General features: G+C 34.6%; 2 protein-coding genes and 1 long non-coding RNA gene across 3 annotated transcripts; all 3 read left to right on the top strand.

The window, feature by feature from the left end:
- The first annotated feature begins 3642 nt into the window (after positions 1-3642).
- On the top strand, positions 3643-4946 carry LOC112705207 (F-box/kelch-repeat protein At3g23880). Its single transcript, XM_025756055.3, has one exon. The coding sequence runs from the start codon at positions 3643-3645 to the stop codon at positions 4765-4767; it is 1125 nt and encodes a 374-aa protein (XP_025611840.1). The 3' UTR covers positions 4768-4946.
- A 122-nt stretch (positions 4947-5068) lies between these two features.
- On the top strand, positions 5069-7612 carry LOC112705190 (BI1-like protein). The gene is made up of 4 exons (XM_025756041.3): positions 5069-6363; positions 6614-6727; positions 6903-7060; positions 7199-7612. Exons 1-4 carry the CDS (start codon positions 6087-6089, stop codon positions 7403-7405), a joined length of 756 nt encoding a protein of 251 aa, XP_025611826.1. The 5' UTR covers positions 5069-6086; the 3' UTR covers positions 7406-7612.
- Positions 7613-7939: 327 nt separating this feature from the next.
- LOC140174864 (uncharacterized) lies at positions 7940-8857 on the top strand. The gene is made up of 3 exons (XR_011864886.1): positions 7940-8080; positions 8329-8389; positions 8714-8857. It is a non-coding gene; the product is annotated as an uncharacterized lncRNA (long non-coding RNA).
- Positions 8858-13052: the final 4195 nt, after the last annotated feature.

The raw sequence follows: 13052 nt of genomic DNA, 5'->3' as shown, positions 1-13052 counted from the left end.
AATTGGTGGTTTATACTTCAATCGTCATGCATATCCTCGAAAATAAGTTTTTAAATTCTAATAAATGTATGTTGGGTAAGCATAACCAATAAGACAATTACCATCAACAAATACATACATCATCAGCTAGTTCACGGAAACTTCTTAAACCAATTGGCTTCCAGAGTTTACTTGTTACATTTAACTATTCATAAAATTACGACTTTGAAACCTTCAAATTTCAAAGTCACCGAGAACAAGTTTCAATTGAAGTATGTGAAGCCTTGATAATGAATTAATGATCATAACTTCTTTGCTAAGTTTACTCCTCCAACACAAATCCTTCTTGCTCCTTCTTTACTCTGATAATGTTGGTTCTTCTTCTTAAACTACTTGCATTCTTGGTAGTAAATATATGGAGTTTGTTAACGCGTTTGATCTTCAACACGATCGCTCACACCATCGTGCTTTTGATCCAAAGTCTCAAAGAATCTGGTGAGGACTCACAAGGAATATTTCAACAAGTTGCAGAGGTCACTAAGGCATGTTTGGATTTCATCCTCAAGCAGATGGTGAATTCAATAAGTTATCTAATTTCTAAAGCATTCGGTATTCTCAAAGATAGCGTTGCAGGGTCAGTGGCAGTTACCGGATCCGTGGCTGGAGGACTTGGAGAGAAACTTAAAGAGTCACTGATGAAACAGGTTCAAGAGCTAATTAAGCAAATTGCAAACATGGTTTCTAATATGGTTACTGATTTGTGGAATAATTACAAGGATGCTGTGGGATATGTTGCAGAGAATGCTTGAATCTTCATTGTGGTTCTAGGATTTGTCGTTTTGTAACCGTGTAAGTAAGTATCTTTTAAATATAAAAGAGAAAATAAAAAATAAGTAATTTTTTTTATTTTTTGAATATTTAATAGATAAAAGTAGATATTTAAATTTATTAAATAATAATAAATCCTTAAAAAAGTTGACTAAAAGTTAAAAGTTAAAAGATAACTAGTATATTTTGAAAAATAATTATTGCCTGTGCTTAATGCTTGTGTGTTTTTTTTATAATTAAACATGTTTAATGCGTGTGTTTGAATATACTTCACATGATTCCATAATTAACAAAAAAGTATCGTTAGACGCGATTTTTCTTCTTTTCTTTTTTCGCACTTCTTCTTCTCTCATGCACTTCTTTTTTCAAATTCCTCCTCCTCCTCCTCCTCCTCCTTCTTTTTGTTCTTTGCGCACGCAGATTTTTTTTATGCTTTTCCCCCTCCTCCTCCTCTTTTTCTTCTTCTCTTTCGTTATCGTCATTACCAATAACACTAACATTTTACTAATGGATTATTTTTTCAATCGAATTGAATGGAATGCAATTGCTAAATTGAATTGAGTTGAATTGAATGGACGCAGGTGTTCTGAATTGAATTGAATTGACAATCTCTAAATTATAATCACAGGTGTTTTGAATTTGATTTTATATAATGGATAATGTTCCGTTCATTTAGTACTATACAATTGTTTCACCTTAATGAATTGAATTGAATTGAATTGTTTTAAATTGAATGAACGCAATTGTTCTGAATTGAATTGAATTAAATTGATAATCTCTAAGAAGGGAAGAAGAAGAAACTGCGTGTGAAAAGGATAATAACGAGGAGGAGGAGAAGGAAAAAGAGAAAAGCGCGTGATTTAAAAAGTTGTTACAACAACTTAGATAGACTTAAATAAAGATTTTGCTTGGATGTAGAGTTTTATTCTTAACAAAAAAAAAATCATATTTCAGAAAGTAAAAATCAAAAGGACTATGTTCTTTATTAATGTTTGGTCTTGGTGTTTCAACTCGTGCACTTTAGAATCCAATTACACTATTGATGTTGGGCCTAAGCCCACACACTTTTCTAGTTGTCGAAAATGAAAAAGACTACTTTGCCCTGCTGCTTAATAGTTGGCTACTCAGTTTAGTCGGTTATAATAACTATCCACATATCTAGTAAAATAAACATTCAGTAAATTTTATTATATCTACTTAAATCCAATTCAAATTAAATAAACATCCACTTTAGAATAAAAATAACTATCTACATACTTAGTAAAATAAATATTCAGCAAATTTTATTGTATATACTTAAATCCAATCCAAATTAAATAAATATCAACTTTAGAATAAAAATAACCATTTGTATACCTAGTAAAATAAGCAACAATTCAAAGCGACAGTCCTGGAGTCGTGAACAATTTATTCACTCTGTCTTATGTTGCAATATTTGGGAGAAACCAATCAATCGATCTCATTAGAAAGAAAAAATCAAAATAAAAAAGTGAAAGCTTGTTGTCGTCGTTGATCAATAGCGTCGAATCAGCAGTAGGAAAGTGCGAAAAAATCGGCAAAGAATAAGGTAGTGTTCACTAAAGTGGATGGGCGGGTGAGTAGAAAGTGCGTTGGGCTAAACGCTGGAAGGAGAGACACAAGTGGAAGCTTGTTGCAGTCGTTGATTAATGGTGTCGAATCAGTAGCAGAAAAGTGCAGAAAACTCGGCGAAGAGAAAGCCAGTATTCACCAAAGTGGATGGGCGAGTGGATGAAAGACGTGTTGGGTTGAGTGTCGGAGAGAAAGGCGCGTCGGGCTAACTGATGGAGGTGTGTCAGACTGAACGACGGATGAAAGGATTATCGGGATGAATGACAGCGTGAATGAAAGAGAAAAAAGAGAGTTGAGATAGAATAGAAGAAATTACGTTGTCTAATCCTAATAATTTAAATTAAAAAATTAATTATTTTAATAATTTAAAAATTTAATTTTAATAATTAGTTTAATTTTTTTGTAAATAGTTATTTAGGTTGTTTAATATTTACATTGTTGACATGTACCATATCTCATGTCATGTCCTCAAATAAAGGTTAAAAAAGTTAAAGGGATGTGATATTTATAGTCCCTGGATGAAAATCATACATTAGACAACCAGTTGTTTTAAGACAAATAAACAAGGTGCGGGGAAAGAAAAAACTGAATGCGGCCGAAAATTCTGAAAGCAAATTCTAGATTGGATTTTTTTCCTCCTCATTCTTGCTTTTGTCGTATGCTCATGGAACTTTTGAGGTTCTCACAGGATCCTCGCTTGATACATGTATTTCTCTCAGCTTATCCAGAGAAGAAAAATGAATAAAGAAAAGAACACTGTGGCATAACTGTGTTGGTGCTCAATGATGCATGCTTATCTGATCTGGTATACTATATTAGTAGCAAATTACCAATGCTTGTCATCCTCTAGTGGATGAAGAGTCAAATAGTGAGTGATTTGAACAAATGGCATACTCGGTCACCGCCACTCAAAACATCGAATTCAGTTAGTGGATAAGTTTAACTTATCTCATCCATTATCACAGAAAAATAATCCTCCAAAAAAATCAAAATTGTTGCTGTTTTTTAGTTTGATATTATCATTATGTAGTGTGTATCCAATTACAGTTCATTAGGTCATGATGGGAATATCCCTTCCTCTGTATATTTAACCTAATCTTTATAATTCCTTATTCATCTATAAATATGAATCTCTCAGTGATAGAAAAGTGTAGAAAAATGAACTCATGGCATTGATCAATGATCACTAGCTCATCCCAACAGTAGAGTCTTAATTACCAGCATTATCACATTAAGAATCAAACTATGTCTCATTCACCTAATCAAGTTTCACTGCCACCACTACCTTTCATCCCTGATGAACTCATTGAAGAGATTCTCTCGAGGCTCCCTGTGAGGTCTCTTCTACAATTCAGGTGCGTATGCAAGTCATGGATGTCACTCATTTCTGACCCTTACTTCGTAAAAAAGCACCTTCAATTGTCAGCACAGAGCACCAACCTCACGCGCCATAGGATCATACTCACTGACACAACCGCAGAGTTCCACCTCAAGTCTTGCCCTTTGACTTCTCTGTTCCATAACCCATCAACCATATGTGAGGACCTTAACTACCCAGTTAAGAACAAGTTCCGCCATGACGGAATCGTTGGTTCCTGCAATGGCTTGCTATGTTTTGCAGTTAAAGGAGACTCTGTTCTTCTCTGGAACCCTTCAACTAGAGTCTCCAAGAAGTCACCACCTTTGTGTAATAACTGGAGGCCAGGGTGTTTTACCAATTTTGGCCTTGGTTATGATCAAAAGAACGATGACTACAAGGTGGTGGCTGTGTTTTGTGACCCTAATGTGTTCTTCGCTGAAACTAATGTGAAGGTATATAGCATGGCCTCAAAATCTTGGAGAAAGATTCAAGACTTCCCTCATGGTGTTACCCCCTATCAAAACTCGGGAAAATTCGTGAGTGGCACTCTCAACTGGGACGCCAATTATGCTGTTGGTAATTCAAATTCTTCTTTGTGGATCATTGTTTCATTGGATCTACACAAGGAAACATACAACGAGATTCTGCCACCTCATTATGAGAAGGAAGAATGTTCCACACCTAGTTTGGGTACGTTAAAGGGATGTCTGTGCATGAATTATGACTACAAAAAAAGCTATTTTGTGTTGTGGCTGATGAAGGACTATGGAGTAAGAGAGTCTTGGATAAAAATGGTGACTATTCCTTATTTGCCTAATCCTGAAGATTTTTCATATTCTGGGCCATACTGCATTTCTGATAATGGTGAAGTCTTGTTAATGTTTGAGTTTGATTTAATTTTGTATGACCCAAGAGACCAATCATTTAAGTATCCAAAAGTTCACAGTGGGAAGAGTTGGTTTGATGCAGAGGTATATGCTGAAACGCTGCTATCACCAATCAAGCATTGAATGTGTGCCAAGTGTTTTAAATCGCTGCTCATATCCTATCAATCAATATTCATGTATAGATGGTCATAAACTATAGATTCAATAGTAGCTTTCATTTCCACTAAGAGTTGAAGCATATGCTTTCTTGTGGCATATTAAGGGTTAATAAACAATAAATATAAACATAAATTTAACATTAAGGATAGAAATATTCTTAATATATAATATATAATGTGCATCTCTGAAAAAAAAAATACATATATATATATATATACATATGATAAATAAGTGAAGATTTGAATCAAAATCTTCTCTTGTTCACAAGAAGCTAATAATTTAATTTATTAATAATATATAAATAATATTTAATATTATAAAATATATAAAAAAAACTAAATATTATATTTAAGTAAAAGTAAATTTATTTTGTAGAATTAGATAAGATTGAATTGAAAAATTTAGAGTACAAATAGAGTTTAAATTGAAAAGTTTAAATCTACAAAAACAAAGATGTATGTAAATTTAAATATATATTTTTTAGGTTATAAATATGAGTTTAATTTTGATGTACTGACATATAGTCATACAATTACAATTGTTATGTTGGATAATAATTTAGGTAATTGATATAAAAGATAATTATTTTTATTAATATGACTTTACGTAATTAGATGTACGTATAAAGTTACTTTGCAATAACTAAATTGGGTTGGTCTAGTGGTTAGCTCACTAGTCCGCTTAAGCAAGTGTGGGAGTTCGAATCCTGCCTGCTGCATGCAGCAACCCATTGGCCAACGACAAACTTTTAAATGGAGTTAGTATTGCAGCAGATTAGTCCTTGATCTGTCAAGTCCAAAAATACCGTGGAAACAAAAAAAAGTTACTTTGTAATAATAATACATCAAAATTAAATTCCATGAAATGTATGAATATGATGAACCGTATAAGATTGCATTGGCGGACTAGCATCAGTAGTAGCATTAGCTTCCAGTTTGTTCGCTTTGTTTTTTTTTTTGGACGTGGTTAGCCCATTTTTTATACACTTGTTGTTGCATGTTGGGCTTAATGAAGAAACAATAAAAACCAACAAAAACGATTTTTATACACTTGTTGTTGCATGTTGGGCTTAATGAAGAAACAATAAGAACCAACAAAAACGATAGCGACGTGAGCAGGCATAGTTACGAGTTATGACCGTCGATTATGTTGGTAATATAATCGAACGTGTTGGAGGCATCGAGAAGTATAGAAGTAAACGTCGGTCATCGCTAGCAACAAACTTTCCGTTGTGTTGATCCTTTCATTCGGTGGAAGAGTAGAAGAAGAAGAAGAAATCCGAAATGCGTGGTGAGCAAGAGATGCACGGTTACACGGCGGTGAGCACCGGCAAGCGGGAGGATTACGACGTCGAGTCAGGGGAGACTCTCTACCCAGGTCTCAGTGTCGGCGAGAACCAGCTCCGCTGGGGATTCATCCGCAAGGTCTACGGGATCCTCTCCGCGCAGATCGTGCTCACCACCATCGTATCCTCCATCACCGTCTTCTACACTCCCATCAGTGCTCTCCTTAGGGGCAGTCCTGGCCTCCTCTTCTTCGTCATCTTCCTCCCCTTCATATGTACGCTTCTCTCTCTATTTTCCACTTCAATTCTGATTTTAGGGTTTAGAATCTTCTATTCTGTTCATTATTAGAAGCTTCGGGAAAACAAATTAGAAAATAGATATGCTGATCTAAGCTTTTGTGATAAACATGAAAGGGATCTGTTATTGCAATTTGTAGGACCATGTTCTTTACCTATGTTTCTGTTCTCTTGCTTGGATTATTTTGCTGATCTGTTGTTGCAAATCAATTGGGAATTTTGTTGCAGTCTTGTTCCCTCTACTCAAGTACCAGCAGAAGCATCCCCACAACTACGTCTTGCTTGGGCTTTTCACCGCTTCAATAAGTCTAACTGTTGGAGTTACTTGTGCCAACACAGATGGTTCGTATCATTCTCCTCCATTCATGTAGAATAACATGTTTCTATGCCTTTTTTTCCCCTTTGGTTTCATATTTGTGTTGAGTAGTGAGGGTTTGTTTGTTGACATGTGCTGCAGGTTACTTTTTTATGCTTTGTTTATACTGATAAAATTATATCTTTGACTGAATGCTTGCAGGAAAAATTGTCCTTGAAGCTTTGATTTTGACCTCAGCAGTGGTTTCCTCTCTAACTGGCTATGCCTTCTGGGCATCCAAGAAGGGCAAGGATTTCAGTTACCTTGGTCCATTTTTGTTCACCTGCCTCTTCACTCTGTTCCTGGTTGGCATGATGCAGGTTCGAATTCTTAATTCATCATATGATAAAGCACTACTTTCTTATCTAGTTTTCCAAATTTCAAGATAAGTGCACATTAATATATCTAGGACGTTTGCAAGATCTATCTTGTTTAAGACTTGCTATTTTTTCATGCAGATGTTCTTCCCCCTAGGCTCAACAGCAAATGCTATCTATGGTGGAGTTGGTGCCATTATTTTCTCTGGTTTTGTTGTCTATGACACTGAAAATCTGATCAAGCGATTTACCTATGATGAGTACATTGGAGCCTCGGTCACTCTTTATCTTGATATACTGAACCTGTTCCTGGCCATCTTGAGGGTGCTGAGACAAGGAAATAACTAATTTTTCATACTCCTGTAAATTTGATATTTGAGTAAAATCAATGAAAATAACTACTTTTACTTCTCAGTAATACAGTAAGAAGCTGGTATATGAAAATACCCTTGTCCTTTGACAGTAATGTGTTGACAAGGAAGATGGTTTGTTTACTATTGGATAATCAATGTGATATTATTATGTGTCTTTTATAGAATTGTGTTGCTGCTGCTACTTGCTTTCTGGTTGCTACATCTTTTGACTTTTGAGTGTATTATTTCCAATTAAGAGCTTTCTAATACGGAGTTGTATGCTGCATGATCTCGGATATCATTTGTTGTTCACTCAGGGAGGATGGAAGGCTTTATGGTTCGCCTGCTTATGCTGGTTTTGATGGGATTGGTATCAGAAGAGCATTGGTTGTTCTTGCTCGATTTCCAGTCATCTTTGTGATAAATCAATCCTCTTTTCGCTATTGTATTTGTCTTTTGTTTAAAATCAGTATTATTGGATTGGAATGTCCCAATAACAGGCACGTTGAGTCGATTTGAAATTGACTAAATATCTTGGTTGATGGATTGATAAGGGGGAGGTTGTGATGGCTAGATATATCAGTTACCTATGGTGCTAGGAGTGGAGAAGAAACTGGAGTGGTCTTGACCTGATTAAGATGATGTTTGTTTGAATGTATTAGAAGAGAAGGTTGTTACTAATTTTTGCCGTGATTAAAATGTAGTGTTGAATGAATTTAACATTTTATTTTGTTAAAAAAATTTAATTCAAAATTAAAGTATATTTAATTAGTTAGTAGTTAAAATAATTTACGGTTCGGAAATCATCTCCGAGTATAGGGTTCTTGTTGGTTCGAAGGAGAATTCAATATTCTTTTGTGATTTTCTTTCGATATCTTCTCTTTAAGAATTCATAAATCATTGCATTTTAATTTTCAGTTACCTTGGTCCATTTTTGTTCACCTGCCTCTTCACTCTGATCCTGGTCGGCATGATGCAGGTTCGAGTTCTTAATTCATCATATGATAAAGCAGTACTTTCGTATCTAGTTTTCCAAATTTCAAGATAAGTGCACATTAATATATCTAGGATGTTTGCAAGATATTGAACCTGTTCCTGTCTATGTTGAGGGTGCTGCGACAAGGAAATAACTAAAATGTTGATATTTGAGCAACTCCAAATGAAAATAACTACTATGCTTCTCACTAATACAGTGTGAAGCTGGTATATGTAAATACCCTTGTCCTTTGACAGTGCTGTACTTACAAGGAAGATGGTTTGTTTATTATTGGATAATCAATGTGATATTGTATGTCTTTTATAGAGTTGTGTTGCTGCTGCTGCTTGCTTTCTGCTTGCTACATCTTTTGAGTGTATAATTTCTAATTAAGAGGTTTCTAATATGGAGTTGCATGGTGCATGATCTCGGATATCATTTGTTGTTCACTCTGGGAGGGAGGGAGGCTTTATGGTTCTCCTGCTTCTGCTGGTTTTGATGGGATTGGTATGAGAAGAGCATTGGTTGTTCTTGCTCGTTTTCCGATAATATTTGTGACAAACCAATCCTCTTTTTGATATTGTGATTGTCTTTTGTTTAAAATCAATATTTACTGGACTCGAATCTCCCAATAACAGGCACGTTCAGTACATTTGAAATTGATTAATGTCTTGGTACTTGGTTGATGGACTGATAGTGGGGGAGGTTTGTGATGGCTAGATAAATGTTACCTATGGGGGCTATGGGTGGAGAAGAAACTGGAGTGGTCTTGACCTGATAAAGATGATGTTTGAATGTATTAGAATTTAGAAGAGAAGGTTGTTATTAATTTTTACTGTGATTAAAATGATGTGTTGAATGAACATTTTATTTTGTTAAATAACTTGTGAGAAAGCAGCTTGGGGGACCAAGTCTCCCAAGTATATGGGGTTCTTCTTGATTTTGAATGGGAGGATGAATTCAATATTTTTTTTCTTGGTTTTCTTTGTAGATCTTCTCTTTGCCTCTTAAAAATTCACAAATAATTTTATTTTCAGTTTTATTCATTTAAAAAATTTCCAATATGAAAAACATACAATTAATTCAAATTACATCCGAAGACCCTTTTACCGTATAGAAACTAAGAGAGAAAGCGACCACACAGCACAAAACTCAAGATTTTTCCCCCAAAGATTAAAACACATGTCAGGTCAACTGACGGGTGGCACCACCCACATAACAAACAAATACTTAAGATTTTTCCCCCAAAGATTAAAACACATGTCAGGTCAACTGACGGGTGGCACCACCCACATAACAAACAAATACTTATTGTGATAAAGATGATAATATGGATGAGTACTTATGACTTGGACGGTTTAACTTTTTTATAGTAAAATGTTATGTTAAGAAGAAAACTTAAATTTAATAAAAGAGGATAAAAAAGATTTTGTACATATATAAATAAGAATTTATTTTAAAGTAATATATATACAATAATAAAATAATTTTCTCTTTTTATGTTATAAATGTATTGAATACTTCTTTCTTTTTTTATATATATGTACATTATAACATATAATATTAATAAATATATATATGAATTATCTCTATTATATTTAGATAGTAATTATGGTGAATATTAATACTAAAATTATCTAATTATACGTTTTTATTTTATATTTATTATATCTTTTTTATTTATTTATTTTACGACACGTTATCAATATAAGACTCTGATAAAATTTTAGAAAGACTCAGGTAATAAAATTTTGTTATGTCAAAACTCTCATCTTGAATTTAATACTCTTGATATATTTGGAAACAGCTACTTATTATGGATACTAGATGCTGAAATCCATCTTGATTCAATGGATCTTGGAGATACCATTAAGGCTGAAAATAATACATCTTAGAAGGACAAAGCCAAAGGCATGATCTTCCTTCGTCGTTATCTTAACGAAGGATTAAAAAATGAATATTTCACATTAAAAGATTCTGCAGATCTGTGAAAAGACCTTGAAAAAAGTTATAATCATCAAAAGACAGTGATACTTTCTCAAACCCAATATGAATGGATGCACTTGCGTCTACAGGATTTTAAATCCATAAATGAATATAATTCAGCAATATTTCGAATCATCTCACGAACGAAATTATGTGGGGAAAAGATAACTGATAATGATATGTTAGAGAATTTTCTCGACCTTCTATGCCTCGAATGTGCTCCTGCAGCAGCAGTATCGAGAAAAATGATTTAAAAAATAGTTTGAGTTAATTTCTTACCTTCTTGTTGCTGAACGCAACAATGAGTTGCTTTTAAAAAATCATGAAGCACGCTTAACTGGTGCAGCTCCATTCCTGAATCAAATGCGGCAAATCATTACCCTAAAAGAGGTAAATGGTAAGGTTTTAGTAACAAGAAAAATTATAGAAAAAAAAATTATGTTCATAAGAAAAGATCTCACCAGAAGTGGAATAAAGAAAGAAATACTGCCGCATTTACCTCTTCCTTCTATTAAAAAAACTCATTATTAGTCAAAAGAATTGGAGGTTGATAAAGCAGATATAGCTGCTAGGATAAAAGAATTGGAGAATGAAGTTTATGAAATATTTTCTTAAAAATTTGGCCGAGCTGTTAGTCAAATTAGACTACTTGAATTTAAATTACAACCCTTAGTTAAAAGATCACTCAACCAATTTAAATTAGCATTATTCTTATCTATAAATGACATAATATCTCTTAAACTTTTATCAATTGCTTTAGTACTATAGGCGCTTCATTTCATATGATAAGCTTTGTTTACTTTAACAACTTGGCTAGTTTACTATTTTGTTTGAAATTACATACAGAATCTTCATGCATCGTTAATGGGCTAGCTGCTCAGCTTTTGGATATCTTTACTTGGCTAGTAAGAGGATTTTGCTGACAAAGTAGACTTGGTGTTGAGTCGTTCTTGTTTTTGTAACAAGAGCCGAACTTATAGCATGATTAGAGACAGATAAATACAAGTAGAGAGGTTTACCGAGTTCAGGTTTTTGAAGTATTGGAGGTGTCGATAGTAGTGTCTTCAGTTCCTAAAAAGACCTTTCACAATCTTCATTGCATTGAAATTTGTTTCTATTGCGAAGTATTTAAAAAAAAATTGTATGATCGGTTTACTATAGTGGCTAGGAAACGTGACAGAGCTGCTAGTCTGCCTGTTAATTGTTGGACTTCTTTTGTTGTCTTTGGACTTGCATCTATAATATAGCATTGCATTTTTCTGGATTTGCCTGTATACCTCAGGAGGTCAAGATAAAATCGAGGAATTTTCCTCCTTGAACGCCAAATGCATAGTTTTTAAGGTTTAGTCTCATATTGTATCATCGTAGTTGTGCACATATCTCGGCTAGGTCAGAGTGATGTGAGGCTCCGTTGGGTGTCTTGGCGACCATGTTCTGTCCTATCTATTGTTGGAAAACCTTGTCCATCAATCGCTTATATGTGGCACCTGCATTCTTAAGGCCAAACAGCATTATTTTATAACAAAAGTTTCCAAACTCAGTTATAAAGGCCGTTTTATCCTGGTTAGCAGGATGCATTAGGATTTGGTTATATCCAGAGTATGTGTCCATGAAACTCAAATTGTTAAAACTAGATGCATTATCTACGAGCTTATCTATGCAAGGTAATGAATATGCATCCTTAGGGCATGCTTTGTTGAGATTATTGAAGTCGATGAACATGCGCCATTTACCTGGCTTTTTCCTCATCATTACCACATTTGAGAGTCAAGTGGTGAATCTAATTTCTTTTATGAGTCCTACAGCAAGTAATTTTTTCATTTCTTCCATGGATGTTGTTTGCTTCTCTATTCCCATGTTGTGCTTTTTTTGCGCTATAGATCGGATGGTAGGATCGATTGCTAGCTTATGGCATACAATCCTGGGGTCAATGCCTAGAATGTTTGCTAGTGTCCAAGTGAAGAGGTCGGCATTGGCTTGTAGTAAGGAGATTAATTGTACCTGATCACCTGCAGGGAGAGCATTTCCGACATATGTATAACAGTTTGGGTCATTGGTTGGAGGTACCTTTTGTAGGTCATCCATGGGCAATGGCCTATCACAGAGGTCAAGTTCGGGGATCTAGTTCCGAGAGCAATGAAGCTTCTTCTATATGATATACATCCTGAACATGTTCTATGTGAGTAGCTCTTTGGGTTTTGTTTGAGGCTCGCATTGTAGCATTGTCTGACTTCTTTGTGGTCAGCGTATACTATAGCAATTATACCGTCCTGCACAGAGAATTTAACACACAAATGAGCAGTAAATATTATTGCACCAAAACAGTTTAGTGATGGTTTGTTGAGAATTATGTTATAAGGATTGATGCAATTTAAAACCAAATATTGAACGTCTACTATTTTTTATTCAGGTTGATCACCTAGTGTTGTTTTCAGCCATACATACCTAAGGATGGGTACTCGTTCTCCCAAAAATCCTACCAGTTCACCAGATGAAGGTTGCATGACCTTGTCACTTAGCTTCATTTTGAAAAGTAGAATAAAACAATATGTCAGCACTACTACCTAGATCTAATAAAACCTTTCTTACCAAAAGGCCGCTAGTTTGTATTAAGATGACCACCGGGCCATCTATGTTCGGATTGGATGAGAGACGGTCAGATTGAGTGAAAGTTATAGTA

Source organism: Arachis hypogaea, chromosome 1 (assembly GCF_003086295.3).
Source record: "Arachis hypogaea cultivar Tifrunner chromosome 1, arahy.Tifrunner.gnm2.J5K5, whole genome shotgun sequence".
Lineage (NCBI taxonomy): Eukaryota > Viridiplantae > Streptophyta > Magnoliopsida > Fabales > Fabaceae > Arachis > Arachis hypogaea.
The sequence above is the reverse complement of the archived record's forward strand: the minus strand, read 5'-3'. Positions and strand labels throughout refer to the sequence as shown.